This window comes from Tetranychus urticae, chromosome 1 (genome assembly GCF_039701765.1).
Source record: "Tetranychus urticae isolate SD_2017Ah chromosome 1, NJAU_TeUrti_SD_1.0, whole genome shotgun sequence".
NCBI lineage: Eukaryota > Metazoa > Arthropoda > Arachnida > Trombidiformes > Tetranychidae > Tetranychus > Tetranychus urticae.
In genome coordinates, this window is record NC_142958.1 from 26,584,567 (window position 1) to 26,607,484 (window position 22,918).

Consider the following 22,918-nt stretch of genomic DNA (forward strand, 5'->3'; position numbering starts at 1 on the left):
AAGTGATTGGAAAGGTTGCAAAAGGCAACATTGGACGTTGCCTGACATCAGACAAAAAAGTGAATCTTTTTTATGGTAATTTGATCGGTAAAAATGTTCAAATAATGTGGCTTGCTCATGTTTCCAGCAACGATTAAAAGGCTAAATGAATCAATATGCATTAAAGATAGATTTAAAGATGAAAATCGATACTTGAATTTCGACAATCTTTTGTTCAACTTTGATTAAAAAGTGAGGAGCGAATTGCAACTCAAGTGTAAATAAATAAAGTTGATTAAAAATCAGAAAAAGTAAAATAAAATTACATGTAAAGAGTAAAAATGATTATTCAAGTTTGCTCATTTTTTTCTGCTCATCATTTTGCTCCTCATTTTGGTTACCTAAATGAAGATGCTAATATTAACAAAAAAAGCTTTCACAGTTTGCTTCAAGGTAAGTTGCCTTTACAGTGCCTGTTGAGATAACTTTTTTTACCTCAAAATCGGATGTTTAAACTTTTTTCTCTTTTCCTTTTCATTTCTTTTCTTTACGAGAGAAGAAAAAATTCCGTAACTTTCATGAATATTAAGATAAAAATCATCTTTATCATCATCATCTTTTCGCCTTATTCAATATTTCCTTCTTTCCAAGTTTCAAGTCAACTTAAAAATTAATCAATTGAATGACAAAATGGTGAAAATGCATTTGCAAGTTGCAACTCTGAATGATATTTGATTCAATCTGTAAATTCTGGAAAAGATGGAAAAACGAAAATTGCAAAAATGATATTCTTCATGAACTATTCAAATGAACAAAGTAATTTCATGAAGTTGCAACAATTTTTAATTGCAAAATGGTAAACTTGAAAAGTTAAGAAAAATTGAATTGAAAAGTAAAGATTGATTCTTAACCTTCTATTAAAATCTGACAAAATCACAGGATTGACTTTTGATGAAACTTGAAAGATGAAGACAGAACCATATTTACAGCTATAAATATATGGTTCAATATTTTGAGTAAAAAAAGGATATTTGTTTCAAGTTTAACTGAATTTTTGGTGTGAAAAATGAACAAAAAAAGGTGAATGGGAAGCAAAAAAGCTCAGATTCTCAATCAATCTTTCAAAAGTGTTTAAGATGAAATAAAAGGCGATGATGAAGATGGAGAAGATGAAATAACTTCATCTTGTTCACCTGTTTGTAACAGTGAATAAAAAGAAGTATTTGTGCAAAGGAAAAGAGAAGAAAAAAATTCCCCTCTGAACTTCATGGTAAAGAAGATGAAGTACAAATAAAATGATAAAAGAGGAAGCAAAAATAAGTCAATACTTTTATCATTATTATTGCTATTTGATAATATTTCATTCTTTTGCATTCAGATAATCGTCATTGAATTGTTTGAAGAAAAGAAGAAAAAAATCGCTGAATTTCCCTTTGAATCATTTTTTTCTTGCTAGAACCGAGAATTACCTTTTCTTGCAGATGAAATCATTTCATGGCATCAATCGATAAATGTTGTGCAACGAAAAAAAGTCAAAATTAATTAATCAATGAAAATGATTTTTTTGGGAAAACAACTTGAGCTCAATTTTTATTTGAAAAAAGTTCATTGACCAGAATAAATATCTGGTTCAGCAAATATTGACCAAAAGCTGTTTCAATTTCACTGTTTATACAATATCTTTACGGTTAGTTCAAAATTTTGGTTCCAATTTTCATTCCAAATTTCAAATAATCGAAATGACTTGAATCGAATTTTGAAATAACAATTTCCGATTAAACTTTTTTTCACGCTTCAATGTAATTCCTTTTTCGTTTCGATAGTTTCTCAAATGCTCAGTTTGACCAGAATTGAGTGATTCTGTCCAATCTAAATAAGCAAATGTCAGTCGAGGAAAGACTAAGCCTTTTAAGCTTTGAATAACATTTCATTTCCAAAGCTTTTCTGGGAAAAAATGTTGATCGATTTTTTGAACTTCGAACAATAATTCGATAAATTTTGTTAATAATTTTAGAGTGAACATGCATTCAGCTCTTGACGTAGTTCGACTTTTTGAGTTGAATAGCTTTAGAAAAGAATGAATTCTTTGTGCCAAAAATTTCGAGAAAATCTTAGATCAGGTCATTTTCGATGTCCTTTCATCATTCCTTTTGTGTTTAGTGGAGTTGAAAAAAGTTTCTTCTCCAAACAGAACCAGAATTTTCTCTTCTTTCTCAATCATTTTTGATAACAAAAGAAAAATGAAAGTCAATAAATTGACGTTGCATTATGAATGAAACTGAATTTAACAAAATTTTGCTTTAATCAATTATTTAGAAGAAACATTTTCTTTCTCTTTTCCAAAACTGGATTCAGTTTCAAATTTCCTATTTTTATGCTTTTTTTCAGGGGAAAGCAGTTGAAATGCTCAGATGGGAAATGAACCAGGGAATGATAATCATAAATGAAAAGTTTCCTTTACTCGATAGCTTTGGGATTGAATAATGAAACCATCAATTGTTTTTTATTTTCAAACTCGACGTTTAAAACTGTTTCCATCTTTTTGTTCACTTCTCCTTCATTCGCTGCTCATGCTTCATGAGTGTGAGTTTTGCTGTTTACAATTGAAATGTTGAAATGACAAGTTGCGATTCCATGGAAACCATCAGAGTTACCTTATGAATAAATGTTATCCATTTTTGTTTGTTTTGATACGAAAAAAAAAGGAAACAGTAATCAATAAGTTTCCAAGCAATAATCAACATTTCAATGAAACACGATTCATTGAACGTTTCCTGGTTTCACTGGGATCCAGTTATTTTCACCTTTAATTGTAAACAATTAAATTGTTGGTTTAAAGAAGATTATCTCTTCTCAATTCAATTGTTTCCAATGAAACATTGTCTTCTTTTCACTCCATTTTAAGCTTCTTTACTTGAAAATGCGATTTTGCACTTTAATCTTTTGCTTTCATTTACAAGATTAAACCTCTTCTCGACTTTATTTGTAAGCAACTTGCAACTGCTGATTAACTATTCACAAATTGCTGTAATTTAGTTTGTCAATTTGTCTCTTCCTTTCATCGATCAGTATAAATCAATAAATGAAATTTGATTAAATGAATGTTACAAGCGACTGACAAAAAGTGTTCAATCAAATCAGAATATTAATTAAGTTAGAAATCCCAAATTGTTGCAACAAATTTCATTCTTAGGTAAGATTCGGTTCTATTAGTTGAGAGATTGATAGTCTTTACTCCTTTGAGAATTGCCATGATCATGGCAATGATGAAGTTGAGATGAATTGGTGAGTTGCAAATCAAATTTGAAATGAAAGGTTAAGAGTTGGAAATGCAAAGAGGGTTTAAAGTTGATTATTTGCCTGTGAAATGAGCGAAGCAAAAAAAAGAGTCAAACCTAGTAAAGTAATCAACAAATTCTGAAAATAAATTGTTCAATCATGTAAAGTTGTTTCAATGAAAGAGACAATGAATGTCATGAAGATGCCCATGACAGTTACATTGTCAACTTGGACCCATTGAAGCCATCTTACTTTGTCTTTGCAGGTAAAAAAATTAAGACATTGTCATTATCATTTGATGTTCAAGAAGATGAAACATGAAAAAAACGAAAAAACTAATGATTACTTGTCAATGTCAATGTTGACACATCAATTGTTATTACCTGGTTTGATAATTATGAAAATTATGATTTTATTCACTTTTCATGTTTTTGTTGGTTAAATCAAAGGAAACATTTTATTAGAAGTTGCTTTTGAAAGTTTCCATTTTGATTGAAATGGGTTGACTTTATCATCAATCTATTATCAATTGAAATTTTCAATATTTTCTCAGTTTCTAAGACAATATTTTGTATCAATTTCAATTGAGTTAACATTTAATTCCCTTTCATCTGTTCACTTCAATATTAAATTTGTCTTTAAGGTTGACTTGAAAATGTAATCATTTTTGACGTTGAACCAGAAAAAAATGTAAAACAAAGATTGAAAGGTTGAAAAATGTATTACAAATGATTGAAAAAATCAATCAACTTCAATTTAACAATTGATTTAACATTGTTACATCTTAATTGAAACTCTTGCGAGTCAAATCAAATTAAATGTTTCAATTTTTATTGAAGTAAAGCAAATGACAAATAAAATTGTTCAATTTTATTGGTTGAGAAGCTTGTTAAACATAACTTGAGAATACCTTTAAAGGTGATAAACACTCCCAGCAGGTTCAATATCAATTTCATTTTTGCTCATTTAATTACCTTTTGCCATTTCCATTAAATGGCTTTCAATTGAATAGTAAATGAGACAATTGGATGGTAAATGAATTGTTGCATTCCCTCGTCTTATTGACAGAAGAATATTATAAATTATATTTATTAGTGAAGGAATAACATGGTTACTTTATTGTTCTCTGATTACATGCACATATGATATCAATAATGATGGAATGGTATGTTGCTGTTGAACCAGATAAAAAAAAGATGGATTGATATTAATAATTGTAATATGTAATATAAAGATTCATATTACATATTGGCAAGAAATTTATTTTCATTTCTGTTTCTTTCTTATTTGTACAAAGAATATATTTCACCAAATTATTCAGTGGAATCATGGGAACACACAATTTACTTTCCACCCACAATTTTACCTTTTGTTGCCCATGTTTTGTTGTCCTTTTACTTTCCTCTCTTCCCTGTTCATTGCTCTTGTTCATTGTTCTTGATATAATATCTTGAGAATAAAATGGATGGAATGAATAGCGATTTTTTCTTCTTCTCCTTCTTCTTCATCTTCTTCTTCATCAATGAAAACGAAAATGAATGATGTAAGATTGATACAAAAATGTTTATAATGAATACTTGCTCATGTATTAACTTTCATCTGAGAAATGTTTCATTCGCCTACTCAAACGAGATTCAAAGTTTTCTGATTTGTAACTAAATCTTTTTGTCTCTCATTAAAGTTGTAATCTAAACTTATCACTTGCGATTGCCTCGTTAGGGTTACATTTTTAATTGAACAACTCTGACTTGGAAGAAACAAAGTTTCATCTAAATGGGAACATTCAGATGGCTTTAATTGCAATCCAATCATGCCATTCATTTGGAATGATGCTGATCCGATGAAAGGCAAGGATTTTGTTCTGAACTTGACTTTGCCTATTACAGTTCGTTTCAATGCATTTGCTTTTTAATGACTTTGCTAACATTTGTTTTCAACTGAAAATTTCACATCCCAATGTTGAATGATTGCCGCAATTTAAATCTTGATATTTTGATGCTTTTAGATTGCAAATTAGATGAATTGAGCAATTAATGTTAATTCCCGGCCAACCAATATTACTACCATAGAAAATCGGGTTATCTCTTCAACGAATGTTTCCATGTTTACCATGAAAAAAGAGTTTCTTCCGATGCTGCATCCATCAATTTATATTCAGATTGATATTAATACTTCAATGATTCACTTTTTTTCCTTTCAGTATCATTTCAATAGCTCTGCAAAATATGTTCATTGAATCTTTTGAACAACAAGAAATTCGAGGGAAAGAAAGATGATCATTTTGAATAACCAGGAAACAGCCAATTTTGAACCTTTCAACCTTCAATTTATCCTGCAAATTATCAAATTTTACATATTACTTTCAACTCTTTACAATCATCTCAACAAATCTAGGAAATTGATTGTCAAATATATTTTGACACATTATTCAATATCCGTAACTTATTAATCTTGGACTCGAGTTTATTAGAAAACGTTCAATTGGTAAATTTCAATTTGCAAGGTAGACAAACAAGAATGATGGAGTTTGCATGAAAACTTTGAATTTACATAGATGATGAAAGGAATAAAGTTGAGTTGATTCCATTTTCTTGATCGTATTTCAGCTTCTTTTTCATCTTCCAACCTCATCCTTTGTACTGACCTGTTTCAAGATTTAAAGTGTAATGTAAAATTGTCACGCAATTTTGGTTCAACCTTCTTTTACCTTTTCCTTTCATTCCTCATCATCATTATCACCATAATCATCTTTGTATTCATCATTCCAATCCATTCGAAACCAATATTATCTTCATGCTACCAGACTCTGTGTTTTCCTTGGAAACATACAAATAAATGTACACCATTTTCATGTGCAAAGTAAAACCACTTGACATTCAATTGTTGTTTTATTGTCGTTACGCTATTCAAAAACTCTAAATCAAAGTTAATATTTATTATGACATGTTAAAGAATAGGCTTTTCATGTATTTATATTTATTATTTTTATCAATATAATGATATATTTAATGGTAAACACTTACATTTATCAAGTCACTAACTGATTCAACATTTATCTTGTTCAATGTTTTTCAAATCATTTACAGTTTTTCCATCTTTTCCCTTTTTATTTTACTTTTGATTGATATATCAATTACTTGTGAACCATTATTTCAAATGTGCTTAATTATAATTGACAGACTAAATATCAAAAAGTTGACAATCAGTTTAAATTAAACTGAAAAGTTTTTCAAACAAGTTTAACTTTTGAGAAATAATTGCATTGACAAGCATTTCACTTGTGCTGTTACCGTTGGGTTGCAAACTGCTTAAGCGCCGGATTTTTAGTTTGCTGCCACATGGTAAACCATTAAATGATGAATTGAAACCAGCTACATTCATTATAAGATTAAAAGTGATTCTGGATAATCTTGTTTGTTGCGTTTGAACAACATTTCAGGCTGAAAGGTAAATGATGAAGATAATAAGAAGTAGAAACAATGATGGTAATGGTGATTAGGGTGAGAATGATGAAAAGATGAAAAGATGAAGATGAGGAAAAAGGAGGTAACAAGTCTCAAGTGGTTAACATGGATTGATATTTGTCAATGGTTAATTGAATAAACAGGCTTATTTATTTTGGTTAACCACGCAATAATCTAATCTACGATTCCAATTGAATCAATCAAATTTCACCATTATTAACCAATCGACTCAAGCAGAAGCGCCATGCACATGAGTGTCAATGGAAAGGGTCAAATTTTCCGAAAAATATGCGTTAATAGATTATACAAGGTGTTCCGGTCAATAGGTCGGACTTTTGAAGGCTCACAGCTCAGCAACTGTTCAGTTGATTCTTATCATTTTCACTAAGATTCATAGAAAAAATGTTAGATTTTTGTTTGGCCTACGTTGGTCACCAAGAATTAAAAGGCCGTTTTTTGGCGAACCGTCAAAGTCGGAAAAGTGTCAAATTTTAGTGGTGGTTGGTACACGGAATTTTTCACCATGCCAATTTTTCTGAGGTGAATTGAGTTCACGGCATAGAAATCGGAGCTAAGGTAAAAAAGATATCGTTTGTCAAAGTTCAAACATGTTCCCATTCTTTTGCTATGGCAAAAATTAAATTACGGATTTTGTTCCTCTATCACTACGAACATCTTGACCAGTACGATTATTTGACTTTAAAATTATGTGACATTGAATTGACCTCTGGTATCGTTAGGAGCGATTTTCGAAAAATGACCTTGGATGACCTTTTCCTTCCGATTCCAAAATAAATCAAATAAGCTATAAACTTTCATTTAATTCATTTTGTTGTTCCGTTACTTGTTATAAAAAATTAATCGAGACAGACTGAATTTTGCTTATTTTAACTTATTTATTTCATTGTTACAGAAAAGATTATGACGAAAATATGAATTCAGCATTTACATTTTCATATGAATTCCAGTCATAGGTACATCAATGTTAATCATTGATTTATCAGTTGCATGTGAACCAGACCCACTCTTGCCTTTGCCAGTGGGGTTTCCTTTTGATCCGGAGCTTGCTGCAGCTGAAGCTGCTGAAGTAGCGGATGATCCACCTTTTCCTCCCTTTCCTTTAGCATTTTTACTATTACCTTTACCTGCGTTAGCTGAAGAGTTTGCATTAGATTTGGCAGTTGATTTACCACCCGAGCTACCTCCTGAATTGCTTTTGCCTTTACTAGCTTCTGAGCCAGAGCCAGATTTTTTGTTTGGTGATGTTGCTGGAGTAGGTGAACCAGAGGATGCTGCTGATGTTGCTGATGCTGCTGCTGAACTTGAAGCGGATGATTCATTAGTTGGTGATGTTGCTGGAGCGGGTGCACCAGGAGCTGCTAGTGCTGGAGCAGGTGAACCAGAGGAAGCTGCTGATGTTGCTGATGCTGCTGCTGAACTTGAAGCGGGTGATTCATTAGTTGGTGATGTTGCTGGAGCGGGTGAGCCAGGAGCTGCTGGTGCTGGAGCGGGTGAACCAGAAGCGCCTGGTGCTGGAGCGGGTGAACCAGAGGAAGCTGCTGATGCTGCTGATGCTGCTGCTGAACTTGAAGCGGGTGATCCATTAATTGGTGATGTTGCTGGAGCTGGTGAACCAGGAGTGCCTGGTGCTGGAGCGGGTGAACCAGGAGCTGCTGGTGCTGGAGCGGGTGAACCAGGAGCGCCTGGTGCTAAAGCGGGTGAACCAGGAGTGCCTGGTGCTAAAGCGGATGAACCAGGAGCGCCTGGTGCTGGAGCGGGTGAACCAGGAGCTGCTGGTGCTGGAGCGGCTGAACCAGGAGCTGCTGGTGCTGGAGCGGGTGAACCAGGAGCGCCTGGTGCTAAAGCGGATGAACCAGGAGCGCCTGGTGCTGGAGCGGGTGAACCAGGAGCTGCTGGTGCTGGAGCGGGTGAACCAGGAGCTGCTGGTGCTGGAGCGGGTGAACCAGGAGCGCCTGGTGCTAAAGCGGGTGAACCAGGAGTGCCTGGTGCTAAAGCGGATGAACCAGGAGCGCCTGGTGCTGGAGCGGGTGAACCAGGAGCTGCTGGTGCTGGAGCGGCTGAACCAGGAGCTGCTGGTGCTGGAGCGGGTGAACCAGGAGCGCCTGGTGCTAAAGCGGATGAACCAGGAGCGCCTGGTGCTGGAGCGGGTGAACCAGGAGCTGCTGGTGCTGGAGCGGCTGAACCAGGAGCTGCTGGTGCTGGAGCGGGTGAACCAGGAGCGCCTGGTGCTAAAGCGGGTGAACCAGGAGCGCCTGGTGCTAAAGCGGATGAACCAGGAGCGCCTGGTGCTGGAGCGGCTGAACCAGGGGTTTCTGGTGCTGAGTTACTAGATGATTTGGTTCCTGATGATGAATCTGAAGCTGAAGCTGAATTTACTGCTTCACTATTTTCTGAACCTGAATTACCGCCAGCGTTAGTATTTGCAACAGTCTTGGTGTTTGATTCATTAGTTGTGGTTGATTCATTATTTGTGGTTGATTCATTATTTGTGGTTGATTCATTATTTGTGGTTGATTCATTATTTGTGGTTGATTCATTATTTGTGGTGGATTCGGTTTTTGAGACGGTATCGGTGTTTGCACTTGAGCTGTTAGCAGTACCACCACCAGCACTTGAACTAGATCCAGCTCCACCACCTGAACTAGATTCAGCTTCTGATTTAGCTTTAGCTTCTGAACTTGCACCACCTTCTGAGCTAGCTCCACCACCTGAACCAGATTTAGCTTCTGATTTAGCTTTAGCTTCTGAACTAGCTCCACCACCTGAACTAGATCCAGATCCTTCATCTGAACTAGCTTTAGCTTCTGACTTAGCTTTAGCTTCTGAATCAGCATCGCCTCCTGAACCAGCTACTGATTTAACAATTTCAGTTATCGAGTCTGTATTCGGTACTGATGGTACTGAAGGCGTTTCCGGCGTTTCCGGAATAGAAGGAGGTGCAACTCCGTTCATTAAAGATGTAAGTTTGTTTATCACGCCAACTGAGTCTGGCATGTTCAGTTCTACACCAACCATGCTACCAGCGTCAGGTACGTCATCCAGCATACCTCCATTTTCACTGTCTTCATCGTCATCAACAGCTACTGCTTGAGCATTTGATTGGGCTACTGCGACTACACCGCCAGGATCTGGAAGATCTCTCGGCATGTCCGGACCTAAGGAGACAACCCCCTCCAATTGCATAGAGACATAATTACAGGAGATGATAGCTAGTAGAACTGAGCACAAATACATGTTTTTAACCATTTTGAAAGTGTTTTAAATCTTAACTGTTTTGTTCTCGAATGTTGAGATGATATAATTTTTTCTTAAAAAGTTTCTCATTTTATACTTCATCTGAAGTCAACTGTATAAACTGAATCACTCCCTGGAAACGGATATAAAACTGTCATAAGTCTGTGTTTGAAGCTTTTGTTGCTTCAGAAGTCATTTGTTTGCATTTACATTAATTTTTAGATGTGATGAGTAATAACGTAACCTTTCAATAACAGCATCAAATTAAATAGTAGACAGAATTTTTCACAAATATTTATACATCTGTTGCATTTAAAATAATATCTTCATTTATATCTTCCAATTGCTAAAAATAAAGGTTGAACTGTCAATAGAGTCCACATTTGTGAAGCTTTATTGTGATATAGCCGAATTATTTAATCTACAGTCACCACTGAGATAATGCACTCATTTTTTCAATGGCCCTATCAAGGAGGAGTTATATCTACTTTCGAATTGCATCAAATTTTGATTCGATTTCTTTAATTATCAATTGACTTAGGGTGTTTCCGATGAAAAATGGATCGAGTTTTCTAGATCCAAAAAGTCGATTCAGATCAATTTACATCGACATTTTTGGACTTAATTTGTTCTAAAAATGATCTAACGGATGAAGAAAACATTCACAGGTCAAAAAAAGTCACCGGAAGTAAATCCAATCAACATTTCACCGGAAAAATCCATTGTGACGTCACAAAACGTCACAATTTATTGACATTGAATCGGATTCAATCTCAATAAATTTTTCATCGGAAACACCTTTAATTCAATTTCTTCCAAAAGCTCGCAAAATCAGATTAAAGCAAAATTTAAGGTTAACTTTGATCTAATAAGGAAGATTGAAAATCATGAATTACACTGCCCGAAGAATAGTGAAAATAAGCTATTCCCAGGGCGGTGCATTATCTCAATGGTGACTGTAATTAAGAATCAATTAATTAAGAAAAATATAATATGCAAGACTACAAGTCAAAAATATTAACTCGTCAAATTTTTTCGAATTCATCCAAATTTTTACTAGATTTTGTCTTTTTCAATGCTGATTATTATGGTTAGTCTAAAACTTCTCAATCGATCTTGCTTGTGGTAGAATATTTCTCTAGTGTTACGTTTTTTCTTATCAAAAAATCTCTGTATGTTTGCCTGCATGAATGATGAACATGTAACAAACGCAACCAATCGAAAATAGTTCTAAATTTCAGAATATACGTGACTTTAATCAACTTGAACGTTCGAACTCATGCTGCTTAAAACTAAGAAAGCTCATGGCTATAATCTGAGGTCTTTACATCAAGCGTTCATGAAATAAGGTATGACGAGTAATGTTTTGAACTAAATGGTTTTTGACTTGCAAAATAACATTCAATGTTTTAATTTTTATAATTAGTGTCATAAGTGACTGACAAAGGTCCATTCTCAGCTGCAGCTTAAATTCTGGTCTTTTCATTTCGAAATAACCTGACAAAATAATCGGAATCGAAGTCCTTAATTTTTCGAGAAATTCGTTTTCTTATTTGAGGAAAATCTCTTGCTTACCATCCATTTTCGCAGACTTTCGCCTTAAATTGTGACCAGAACCTTTCTATTGTCCATAATTGAGGTACATTTGGGGAATCTTTTTCACGATTTTAATGCCAAATTTTGATATGGTTGCCATGGTAACCGCAGCGTAATGGGTACAAGCTCCATCGGCCAGAAGATAATATAATGATATTGCAATAATTTTTCATAATAAAAGGGACTAATTGATTGACATTAATTGCCCAATTAGTAGTGACAAAAAATTGTTGAGAGCTCCTTTCTTTGAAATTGCGATCCAAAGGCATAATCTTTTTTCGAACTTCGATCTTTGCTTTAGAGTTATGCCAGGGTCTAGTTGCAAAGGATAACTAGACAAAGAAAAATTTAAAAAGCACCCAGTATTTTAGATGGTTTGAATATCTTTTTTAAAACTGCTTCACAGGTGCTCTTTTTTCTCGTATTGCCTTCACAGATCTTCATAATTTGCTAGACTCGCAGCTAGATGAATTCTTATTAAATGTGTAACAGAAGCAAGACATGTACTATACATGGATTAGGTCCATACATAGATAAAAGTCGTACAACAGAAAAACGTCCAGTATTTATGTGCACTATTCTTTGAAGCTATTTATCTAAATTTAAACTGCTTAGTAATCGCACAAATCGGTTTTGACTTATTAAAATTAGGCCTAACAACACCTTTATAAGAGATAGTTTTATATTTATTTCATTATTGAAGATCATAGTTTCAATGATCTAAATAAAGCTATAAACTTTCATTTAATTCATTTTGTTGTTCCGTTACTTGTTATAAAAAATTAATCGAGACAGACTGAATTTTGCTTATTTTAACTTATTTATTTCATTGTTACAGAAAAGATTATGACGAAAATATGAATTCAGCATTTACATTTTCATATGAATTCCAGTCATAGGTACATCAATGTTAATCATTGATTTATCAGTTGCATGTGAACCAGACCCACTCTTGCCTTTGCCAGTGGGGTTTCCTTTTGATCCGGAGCTTGCTGCAGCTGAAGCTGCTGAAGTAGCGGATGATCCACCTTTTCCTCCCTTTCCTTTAGCATTTTTACTATTACCTTTACCTGCGTTAGCTGAAGAGTTTGCATTAGATTTGGCAGTTGATTTACCACCCGAGCTACCTCCTGAATTGCTTTTGCCTTTACTAGCTTCTGAGCCAGAGCCAGATTTTTTGTTTGGTGATGTTGCTGGAGCAGGTGAACCAGAGGATGCTGCTGATGTTGCTGATGCTGCTGCTGAACTTGAAGCGGGTGATTCATTAGTTGGTGATGTTGCTGGAGCGGGTGAACCAGGAGCTGCTGGTGCTGGAGCGGGTGAACCAGGAGCGGGTGAACCAGGAGCGGGTGAACCAGGAGCGCCTGGTGCTGGAGCGGGTGAACCAGAGGAAGCTGCTGATGCTGCTGATGCTGCTGATGCTGCTGATGCTGCTGCTGAACTTGAAGCGGGTGATCCATTAATTGGTGATGTTGCTGGAGCGGGTGAACCAGGAGCGCCTGGTGCTGGAGCGGGTGAGCCAGGAGCTGCTGGTGCTGGAGCGGGTGAACCAGGAGCGGGTGAACCAGGAGCGCCTGGTGCTGGAGCGGGTGAACCAGAGGAAGCTGCTGATGCTGCTGATGCTGCTGCTGAACTTGAAGCGGGTGATTCATTAGTTGGTGATGTTGCTGGAGCGGGTGAACCAGGAGCGCCTGGTGCTGGAGCGGGTGAACCAGGAGCGGGTGAACCAGGAGCTGGTGAACCAGGAGTGCCTGGTGCTGGAGCGGGTGAACCAGGAGCTGCTGGTGCTGGAGCGGGTGAACCAGGAGCGCCTGGTGCTAAAGCGGATGAACCAGGAGCGCCTGGTGCTGGAGCGGGTGAACCAGGAGCTGCTGGTGCTGGAGCGGGTGAACCAGGAGCTGCTGGTGCTGGAGCGGGTGAACCAGGAGCTGCTGGTGCTGGAGCGGGTGAACCAGGAGCGGGTGAACCAGGAGCTGGTGAACCAGGGGTTTCTGGTGCTGGAGCGGGTGAACCAGGAGCTGCTGGTGCTGGAGCGGGTGAACCAGGGGTTTCTGGTGCTGAGTTACTAGATGATTTGGTTCCTGATGATGAATCTGAAGCTGAAGCTGAATTTACTGCTTCACTATTTTCTGAACCTGAATTACCGCCAGCGTTAGTATTTGCAACAGTCTTGGTGTTTGATTCATTAGTTGTGGTTGATTCATTATTTGTGGTTGATTCATTATTTGTGGTTGATTCATTATTTGTGGTTGATTCATTATTTGTGGTTGATTCATTATTTGTGGTGGATTCGGTTTTTGAGACGGTATCGGTGTTTGCACTTGAGCTGTTAGCAGTACCACCACCAGCACTTGAACTAGATCCAGCTCCACCACCTGAACTAGATTCAGCTTCTGATTTAGCTTTAGCTTCTGAACTTGCACCACCTTCTGAGCTAGCTCCACCACCTGAACCAGATTTAGCTTCTGATTTAGCTTTAGCTTCTGAACTAGCTCCACCACCTGAACTAGATCCAGATCCTTCATCTGAACTAGCTTTAGCTTCTGACTTAGCTTTAGCTTCTGAATCAGCATCGCCTCCTGAACCAGCTACTGATTTAACAATTTCAGTTATCGAGTCTGTATTCGGTACTGATGGTACTGAAGGCGTTTCCGGCGTTTCCGGAATAGAAGGAGGTGCAACTCCGTTCATTAAAGATGTAAGTTTGTTTATCACGCCAACTGAGTCTGGCATGTTCAGTTCTACACCAACCATGCTACCAGCGTCAGGTACGTCATCCAGCATACCTCCATTTTCACTGTCTTCATCGTCATCAACAGCTACTGCTTGAGCATTTGATTGGGCTACTGCGACTACACCGCCAGGATCTGGAAGATCTCTCGGCATGTCCGGACCTAAGAAGACAACCCCCTCCAATTGCATAGAGACATAATTACAGGAGATGATAGCTAGTAGAACTGAGCACAAATACATGTTTTTAACCATTTTGAAAGTGTTTTAAATCTTAACTGTTTTGTTCTCGAATGTTGAGATGATATAATTTTTTCTTAAAAAGTTTCTCATTTTATACTTCATCTGAAGTCAACTGTATAAACTGAATCACTCCCTGGAAACGGATATAAAACTGTCATAAGTCTGTGTTTGAAGCTTTTGTTGCTTCAGAAGTCATTTGTTTGCATTTACATTAATTTTTAGATGTGATGAGTAATAACGTAACCTTTCAATAACAGCATCAAATTAAATAGTAGACAGAATTTTTCACAAATATTTATACATCTGTTGCATTTAAAATAATATCTTCATTTATATCTTCCAATTGCTAAAAATAAAGGTTGAACTGTCAATAGAGTCCACATTTGTGAAGCTTTATTGTGATATAGCCGAATTATTTAATCTACAGTCACCACTGAGATAATGCACTCATTTTTTCAATGGCCCTATCAAGGAGGAGTTATATCTACTTTCGAATTGCATCAAATTTTGATTCGATTTCTTTAATTATCAATTGACTTAGGGTGTTTCCGATGAAAAATGGATCGAGTTTTCTAGATCCAAAAAGTCGATTCAGATCAATTTACATCGACATTTTTGGACTTAATTTGTTCTAAAAATGATCTAACGGATGAAGAAAACATTCACAGGTCAAAAAAAGTCACCGGAAGTAAATCCAATCAACATTTCACCGGAAAAATCCATTGTGACGTCACAAAACGTCACAATTTATTGACATTGAATCGGATTCAATCTCAATAAATTTTTCATCGGAAACACCTTTAATTCAATTTCTTCCAAAAGCTCGCAAAATCAGATTAAAGCAAAATTTAAGGTTAACTTTGATCTAATAAGGAAGATTGAAAATCATGAATTACACTGCCCGAAGAATAGTGAAAATAAGCTATTCCCAGGGCGGTGCATTATCTCAATGGTGACTGTAATTAAGAATCAATTAATTAAGAAAAATATAATATGCAAGACTACAAGTCAAAAATATTAACTCGTCAAATTTTTTCGAATTCATCCAAATTTTTACTAGATTTTGTCTTTTTCAATGCTGATTATTATGGTTAGTCTAAAACTTAACCTATGCAAAAATTGATACTTCGACACTTTGCAACTTTTATTCGTAGCATTGGCGAAACGAAAGGCTTGACAGAGGTTTATATCTGACACACTAGAATATTCTGACGTAAAAAAATTGAAAACTTCTGTAGCGTTTGAGAATTGTTTCTTGTAAGATAAGATGAACATTCAGTGACGATAGATTGTGTATCAAATTAGAGGACATAGTTTTTGATTAAAATTCATCATTTGTTTCTCTATGACATGATTAACTTGGCGAAGTCTCCAAATCTTCATTCCTGGACTTTACTGGTCTTCAGGACTTTACTAACAGGCCATCCTCCACTCCAGGTTGCAATTTAATTCATCAACTTTTCTGTTTTAAATTCTGTTTTTGAGCTTAGACAATGCGCCTTTTAATTGTTCATAATTTACAGTTAATCATTGTAACAGCAATTATGGTTATTAGTTGCTATCAATAATGATAAGGTTTACTAAGGTGAGGATGAAAAATGTACTTATCATCGTTGGTGGAAAGAAAAGGAGAAAAGAAATGAAAGAATGGAATAAGTAATTGTAATAACTCTTATTGTATGAATGAATTTATATGCATAAAAATGGCAAAACTATTTATTTTTGGGTAAATTGTTTGAAAAGAGGAAGATAAATGTTGAACAAGTGAGGTTAAGTGTTGGGTTGTTTTGAGAAAATGATGATTATGAAGACGATTATTATTCTTCTCATCTTCATCTTCCCTGGTTATTGTGATTATTATCATTACTTTCTATTGTTGTCAAAAAAAAGGTTAACTCTTAAGCATTGTGGTCACATACAGTGTAATATACAGTGATGTTAATGTTTGAATTGTAATTGAAAGGCAACCAAAAGCAATTGTATTGTTTGTTATCCTCTTATTTTGATTAATTCAATTCAGTTTAATGATTACACTTTTGTCAGTTAAAAGCGTTTGAAATGACAAAAATGATCAAAAATATCACAATTTGTCAATTTTCATGTCAATAAACATTTTTATTGAAATTTCATCGTTTAATAGATCAACATTATCTTCAACTATTAATACGATATCAATCACATTTATTAATAGTTTTCAGTTTTACGTTTGTGTCCAAAAGTGTCTCTTACTGCCCTGATTGGTCAACAGATTTGCTGATCATTGGTCGATAATTTTTTCAACAAAATTACCATTTAAAGCGCAATTTAAACTCATTTTGTTTCATTGATTAAACTCATATTTACTGGGACTTGCTTTTGAAATTTAATTCTTGATTCAGTTTGATTCTAGGCTCACTTCATTTTTCATGAAATCCAGCCTTGATTGGATAGGCAATCAGTTGAATTCAATTTGTCTCTTCATTTCAAGTTTAATGATTATTTGATTGAAAAATGAATTTCAATAAAAATGATTTTCTCGACATTTGTTTTGCATTGCCATCTAGTGAGTGATTCAACCTCTAACTAAACTTGGTGACTTTTTAGCTTTGAATTTTTCGTTGACAAAAGTCAATGAAAAAGGCATTTTCTTGAAGTTTCTCAGTTTTCTGGTGATTTTTTTGCTTCTCATGAAATGCTCGTCAAATGATTAATAAATTATTCAAAAGTATATCATCATGTGCTTTTTTACTGTAAATCAAAAAATGATCAAAAGATTCAATACTTGGTTCAATCTTAACATCATCTCAATTGATTGTGATACAGATGATGAACATTAGTCTATTGTGACAATGTTTTTTAAGATTATTTTGATATTTCAAGGAGTTTAGTTTACTCTAGTTTGTCGTTGATTTTGTTGAACATGAATTTGTTAAAGTCAATACACCAACCAAGATGAAGGTTAAACAATCAAGTTGAACTTTTGTTGGAATACATTTAATATGTTTACATGTCAAGAAGCTCCACTTGACTTGTTTTTTTACCGAGTTGTGCTGTGTGTTTGACTTCAAACAAACTCTCAAGTTTCATCTTAGTCATTTTGCATTCACTGCTAATCAAACAGCAACTTAACAAGCCTTAATACAAGGTTACAAAGTTTACCTTAGTCAGTCGACTATTGAACAAAAAGCTATCTGTGCAACCGTAAACTCACTCAGTTTATTTAAAGTCTCAAGTCTTGAATCTTCTTCACCGACTATTAAACATTAAATTCATGATAACCAAGGATCATTGCGTATGAACATATCAATCACTAGCATTTCGTGTTAACTGTTATTAATGCAAATCCTATTGATCATTGATAATCACTCTAATCTACTTTCATAATGCCTTTAACAGGCAAAATTGATGGTAAATCGGAACATCACTGAACCTGTAATTAGACTGCAAATTAATGTTCACTTGATCGGAATAAAGCGATAACTAGAAACAGATTGATTCATTCAAAGGCAAACCAGAAATGAATTTCATTCATTGAAAGCAAATTTCATTGATCAACTCCTAATTGAACAGATTTCTGGTTAATAAAGTTAACGAAATTAAAATTTAAATTTTTCTTCTTCTCTTGAGAATCCAATTTGTATTTTCCATTTTGGTTGTAATTGGTTTAACAAGAATTTTCAGTTTGTTCAATTGTACTAAAATGAAATGGTTAATTCAGTTAATTGTTGGTTTTTTAATGGCAAACAATCACTTAAGGTTTGATTGAAATGGATGCGAAAACAATGACCTTAAATGGTTGGAAGACTAATGATTGTGTTTTTATTTCTTCCTTAAATTGACGTTGCATTTTACAATTTAATTAACCTTTAATGACACTCGAGATGATATCATTTTAAATCAACAATAATGATGTTGGAACAGATGCAAACACAAGCAAGCAAATCAATCAACAATCAACTAGCTATTTTAAATTACAAATTATTTGCAAATTTTTGAGCTTCTAAATTTGATGCCATTTAATGTACAATGTTGGATGCTTTTTCATTATTTTAATGTTCATCTAATGAAAGGTTCAGCTCATGTTCAACTAATAACAACGTTGCCTCAACCTTTCAACCATCAACATACAAATGATCATTATTACAATCAAATGTCGAGTTAAAATTGAAAACAAGAGGCACACATTTTACATTAACTGAAGAGTAAATTGTTGAATCAGAAACTTAATTCAAATACTTAACGTTCAACTTTAATCTATTGTCACATTGATAATTGAAATGACGATTGTTTGTTAATAACAAGTGTTCAAACATGTTAATCAAGTGCTTCATCATCTGAATAAGTTGACTTGTCTGAAAATTTTTCATGAATTTTTCTCGATTTCTTGCTTCTAATGAATTCATTTTTGCTTTCAATATTTTCAGTGAAATTATTCATTTCTGTTTGATATGAAAATGATTGGAAAAAAATTGTAACTCAGTTTAATTGAAGTGTAAAATTGTTGCCAGATAATTTGATTCAAACTAAGCTTTGACTAAGATTATATCAATTCTCATGTTATGACATTAATTGTAATTTACATGAAAAAACTAATTAACTGTACTGAAGAATAAGAAGAATCATAAGAATGATAATTATCTATGAAAGTGCTAATTATTATTTCAACATTCTTGACTTAATTGTTTATTCACAAGTCGTATTATTATTGCCTGAATAAGGTGAATGTTGGTTAAGAGTTGCTCTTATTGAGGTTGATGGGAACAAATCATCATGAAAAAATATTCACGTTATTAACTAGAAACTTGTAAAATTATTTTCATTCCCTTTCTTTTTGCTGGATTTATTATAATTTATTGTACATTTTTTTATTTCATTATCACTTTCACACTCAACTTGTACACTTGACTTTATTGCTTTTCACTCTTCTTGTTACCTGCTCATTATATCTTCATCATTTAATCCTGTTCATTATCATTATCATTATATATATAACATTTTCATCAACTCGCCCTTTATATCTTGTAATAATAATTTCACAGTTTTTTTGTTCACTTGCTGGTAACTGATAAACATTCACTCCATTCCTTTGAGTAAAATAACGATTGTAATAAAATGGTAAAAGTAGACTTCTTATGATATAAAAAAAGGTTCTAGATAATCACTAGGATTACATTTTTCTTAATAACACTGTCAACTTTTTGACTTGAGATTGTTTTTATACTAAAAGCCAAAATTGGGAAATGGATGAGCCTAAAAAATAACTCCCTTTGTGCGGTAATATTTGGATATTTTCAAAACAATGTCTCTCTGGTAGCATGGTGATTAGTATCCTTGTTAGTATCAAGTATTGAAGACACTTTTCAATCCTGGCAACTGTGATCCAAATTGTTATAAAGTTTTCAAGATTTCAGATAAGATATGTCGTCAGCTTCTTGACAAGAGACAAAGATCGATTATAAATCGATAAAACTACTTTCGATTATAATCGATAGCGATATTTATCGTTTTTTAATTAAAAATCGATAACTATCGGTCAATAGAAACATGTTACATCAATGCATTAATGACACTTTGACTATACTAAATCCCACATTCGATTAAAAATCTTTATTACATCGATTCTCGAGATCTCGATTACATAGCGAAAATCGATTTTAAAGTAAATCGGAATTTATTGCATAACAGCTAATGAAAGTTTATGTGTATCAGGTTTAAAAGTACCATGAATTCACTTTGATTCGACTCTTTATGAACCAATATTCCAAGGTACAGAACAATCGACAGTTAGATTAAAATTTCATCAGTCGAGTTTCATCTCTGGTAGTCTAGTTGTTAGTATCTTGCTTTATAAGTTAGTGTTTTTGACTTACTATTGACGCTATTATTGATTTATCTTTCTCTACCTAGATAATTATTGTTGAAATTTTAGGGAAATAGTTGAATTGTATGATTAATTGAAAGTAAATTGTCGCAATTGGTTGTATGGATACAATTTTTCAAAGTGACAATGTTAATGATGATGATGATGGTTTTCCAGTAATGATTATTAGATAATTTACATTGATCAAGATAAATGTCTCAAGGCTAGAAACAACTTGAATTTGATAGTCAACCAGGGTAAACATAACCAGGATAAGTAAATAAAAATAAAACTATCTTCAGGGTTAACGGAATAGGTAAAAGAGGGTTTCTTTTCTCTTTTTTTTTGCCAGAAAAGAAAGAAATTTAACCCTCATTTTTACTATAATATATCCAACGGTCTATTTAGGTAAGAAAAACAATCTTTTTGATTTAACAAGGCAATACTTTTTTTTCCTTTTTTTGTTACCTTGTTTGGATAAAGAACTTGTTGTTTCCCTGTTTTTATGCTCAGATGAAGAGATAGAGTTTTATATCGTTTTCATCATTCCTATTCCATCTCCTCATCTGATCTCGTAATGGTCATAACAGTATCAGCTTTTGTTAGCTATCTTATGTTTCTTGTACTTTTTACTCTGTAAACTGATTTTTTTACCTTTAAAAAGACAAATGCTAACAGACAAAATAAGAGATCTGAAACGATAACAACATGAGGAAACAAGGAGAAAAAGAAAGAATAAAAATAACAAATAAAACTGAAAGGGAAGGTTAGATTATCTTGAAAGCCTTCTTAGTGACAATACCAGGTAAGGATATCATGATATCACCAGGAAAAAAAAGGTTGAATGAAGTAAGAAAAAAGTAGGTTTTATCAGAAGCAAAACAAACACAAGTTGAATTTGATTGAATTTTTTGGCCAGAAAAAAAAGAAACGAAATCCTATCAACTTAATAGAAAGTTATAAACAAATTAATGAAATTATCCTGAAACTTGGAAAAGCTGAAAAAGCTAAATCAAATTATCAAAATTCATTTTTCATTCAAAATTTGCATCAATTTTGAGTGATAAAAAAAAAGAAATGAAAATTGAATTTTGTTGGTTTCCATTTTGATATCGTTTTGCTTTTTGTTTTTCAAAGTTGAAGGATAATTGATATAACATTGAATGCTGGGAGTGATAAGGTAATAATGGCATTCCCAATGAGAACCTCGTTGAATAAGCCATTGAATATGAATATAATGAAGGATGAAAAGACAAATTATGAATGTTGATGGTAATAAGATGAAATGTAGAGATAAATGTTGAAAGGGCCATGACCTGTATTCAGTGAATGTTCAAGTTGTTACTGAGAGACGGATAAAGATGAGGATGAAGAGGGAACAGAGAGGAAGGAAACTGTATCATGATAAACTCAATGGTAAACTGAAATGGTATTAATTTTTATTGTTGCTCAGTTTCAGTTGAGAATAGACTACACGAACTTCTTTGAGAATAGCTAACGATTTTCTCGTCTCTTTTCGTTGTTGCTATTTATAGTTCAACATTTTGGTATAAGTTGTATTAATAAAAAAAAGGTCGACTTGTGAGATTAAATTGTTTAAATGTTCAAAGAGATTCGACTCTTGTTTTTTGTCCCCTGTTTTCTTGCTTCAGCCTTTTCTCTTTCCTTTCCGATTGACCTATTTATGACCTGATCCAAGGTTATCATCATCTCTTCATTTCAACTGGCAAAGGCTTAGCTTCAAGTTGTATGCTCAAGTATGACTGGAAGCAAAGTCAGTCTAAATATAGATGGTTCAAGTTGAGTGTGAAATCAGTAAAATTCATTCATAATCTGATCGTCCGAATCCATTTCAATTGAAGTTTAAAGTAAATTGTGAGAAACGACAATTTGATGAATGCTGTGATCCTTCCTATGGATTTGTAATGAAATTATCAAAATCTAATCAAATTGTTATTCAACTTTCAGTCTAATTCAATTTACTCTTTCACAGTTTCAACACATTTCACTGATTCATTTGCTTAATTTGTTTAAAATTTGATTGATTGTTTCAAGTCTATTCTTTAACAGCAAAAAGGCAAATCTGTTTGTGATGCCATTTTGCGAGTGCGGTTCAGGCCGACTGTTGATGGGTAATCGAGACTTGATCCAGGAGTTCTGGGAGTGATTCTAATGATAAATGATTTTGTTCTGTGATTGTTTTTTTGTTGGCTTTTTCCTAGTAAAAGACTGTCAATTAATGTCGCTTTGTTTGACTTTAAACTTGTGACATGATCAACATTGGTTTCATTCAAGTTTCACCCATTTTCAATCTGAGGTTCAATTTTTATTCACATTTCCTTTCACCAAAATTCCATACCATTTATCATTTTAAACACATAACAGCAATTTATCATTTGACGATTTCTTCCTTTAGAACATTTTTGTTGCAATTTTCTTCATTTCTCATTTCACTTTTACACCCGTTAAATATACATCATCTCATGATCACAATCAGACCCATCGAAAGCCATCATCGATCCGAATGAAAAAG

General features: G+C 34.0%; 2 protein-coding genes across 3 annotated transcripts in view; one reads left to right on the plus strand and one right to left on the minus strand.

The window, feature by feature from the left end:
- The window catches only part of Shal (Potassium voltage-gated channel protein Shal), a 67,285-nt gene that overhangs the window by 33,355 nt on the left and 11,012 nt on the right, over nucleotides 1-22,918 (plus strand). The window lies entirely within an intron of this gene.
- On the minus strand, nucleotides 7,599-14,611 carry LOC107364496 (uncharacterized). Its single transcript, XM_089266093.1, has 2 exons — nucleotides 12,448-14,611; nucleotides 7,599-10,002 (listed from the first exon to the last, which is right to left on the minus strand). The coding sequence occupies exons 1-2, from the start codon at nucleotides 14,556-14,558 to the stop codon at nucleotides 7,668-7,670; spliced, it is 4,446 nt and encodes a 1,481-aa protein (XP_089122219.1). The 5' UTR covers nucleotides 14,559-14,611; the 3' UTR covers nucleotides 7,599-7,667.

Excerpts from the sequence above, each read along its gene's own strand:
- LOC107364496 (XM_089266093.1), bottom strand. The coding sequence starts at position 14,558 with ATGGTTAAAAACATGTATTTGTGCTCAGTTCTACTAGCTATCATCTCC. Across the intron at positions 10,003-12,447 it reads ACTGGAATTCATATGAAAAT|AAACACTTTCAAAATGGTTA; the intron begins GTAAATGCTGAA and ends AGTTAAGATTTA.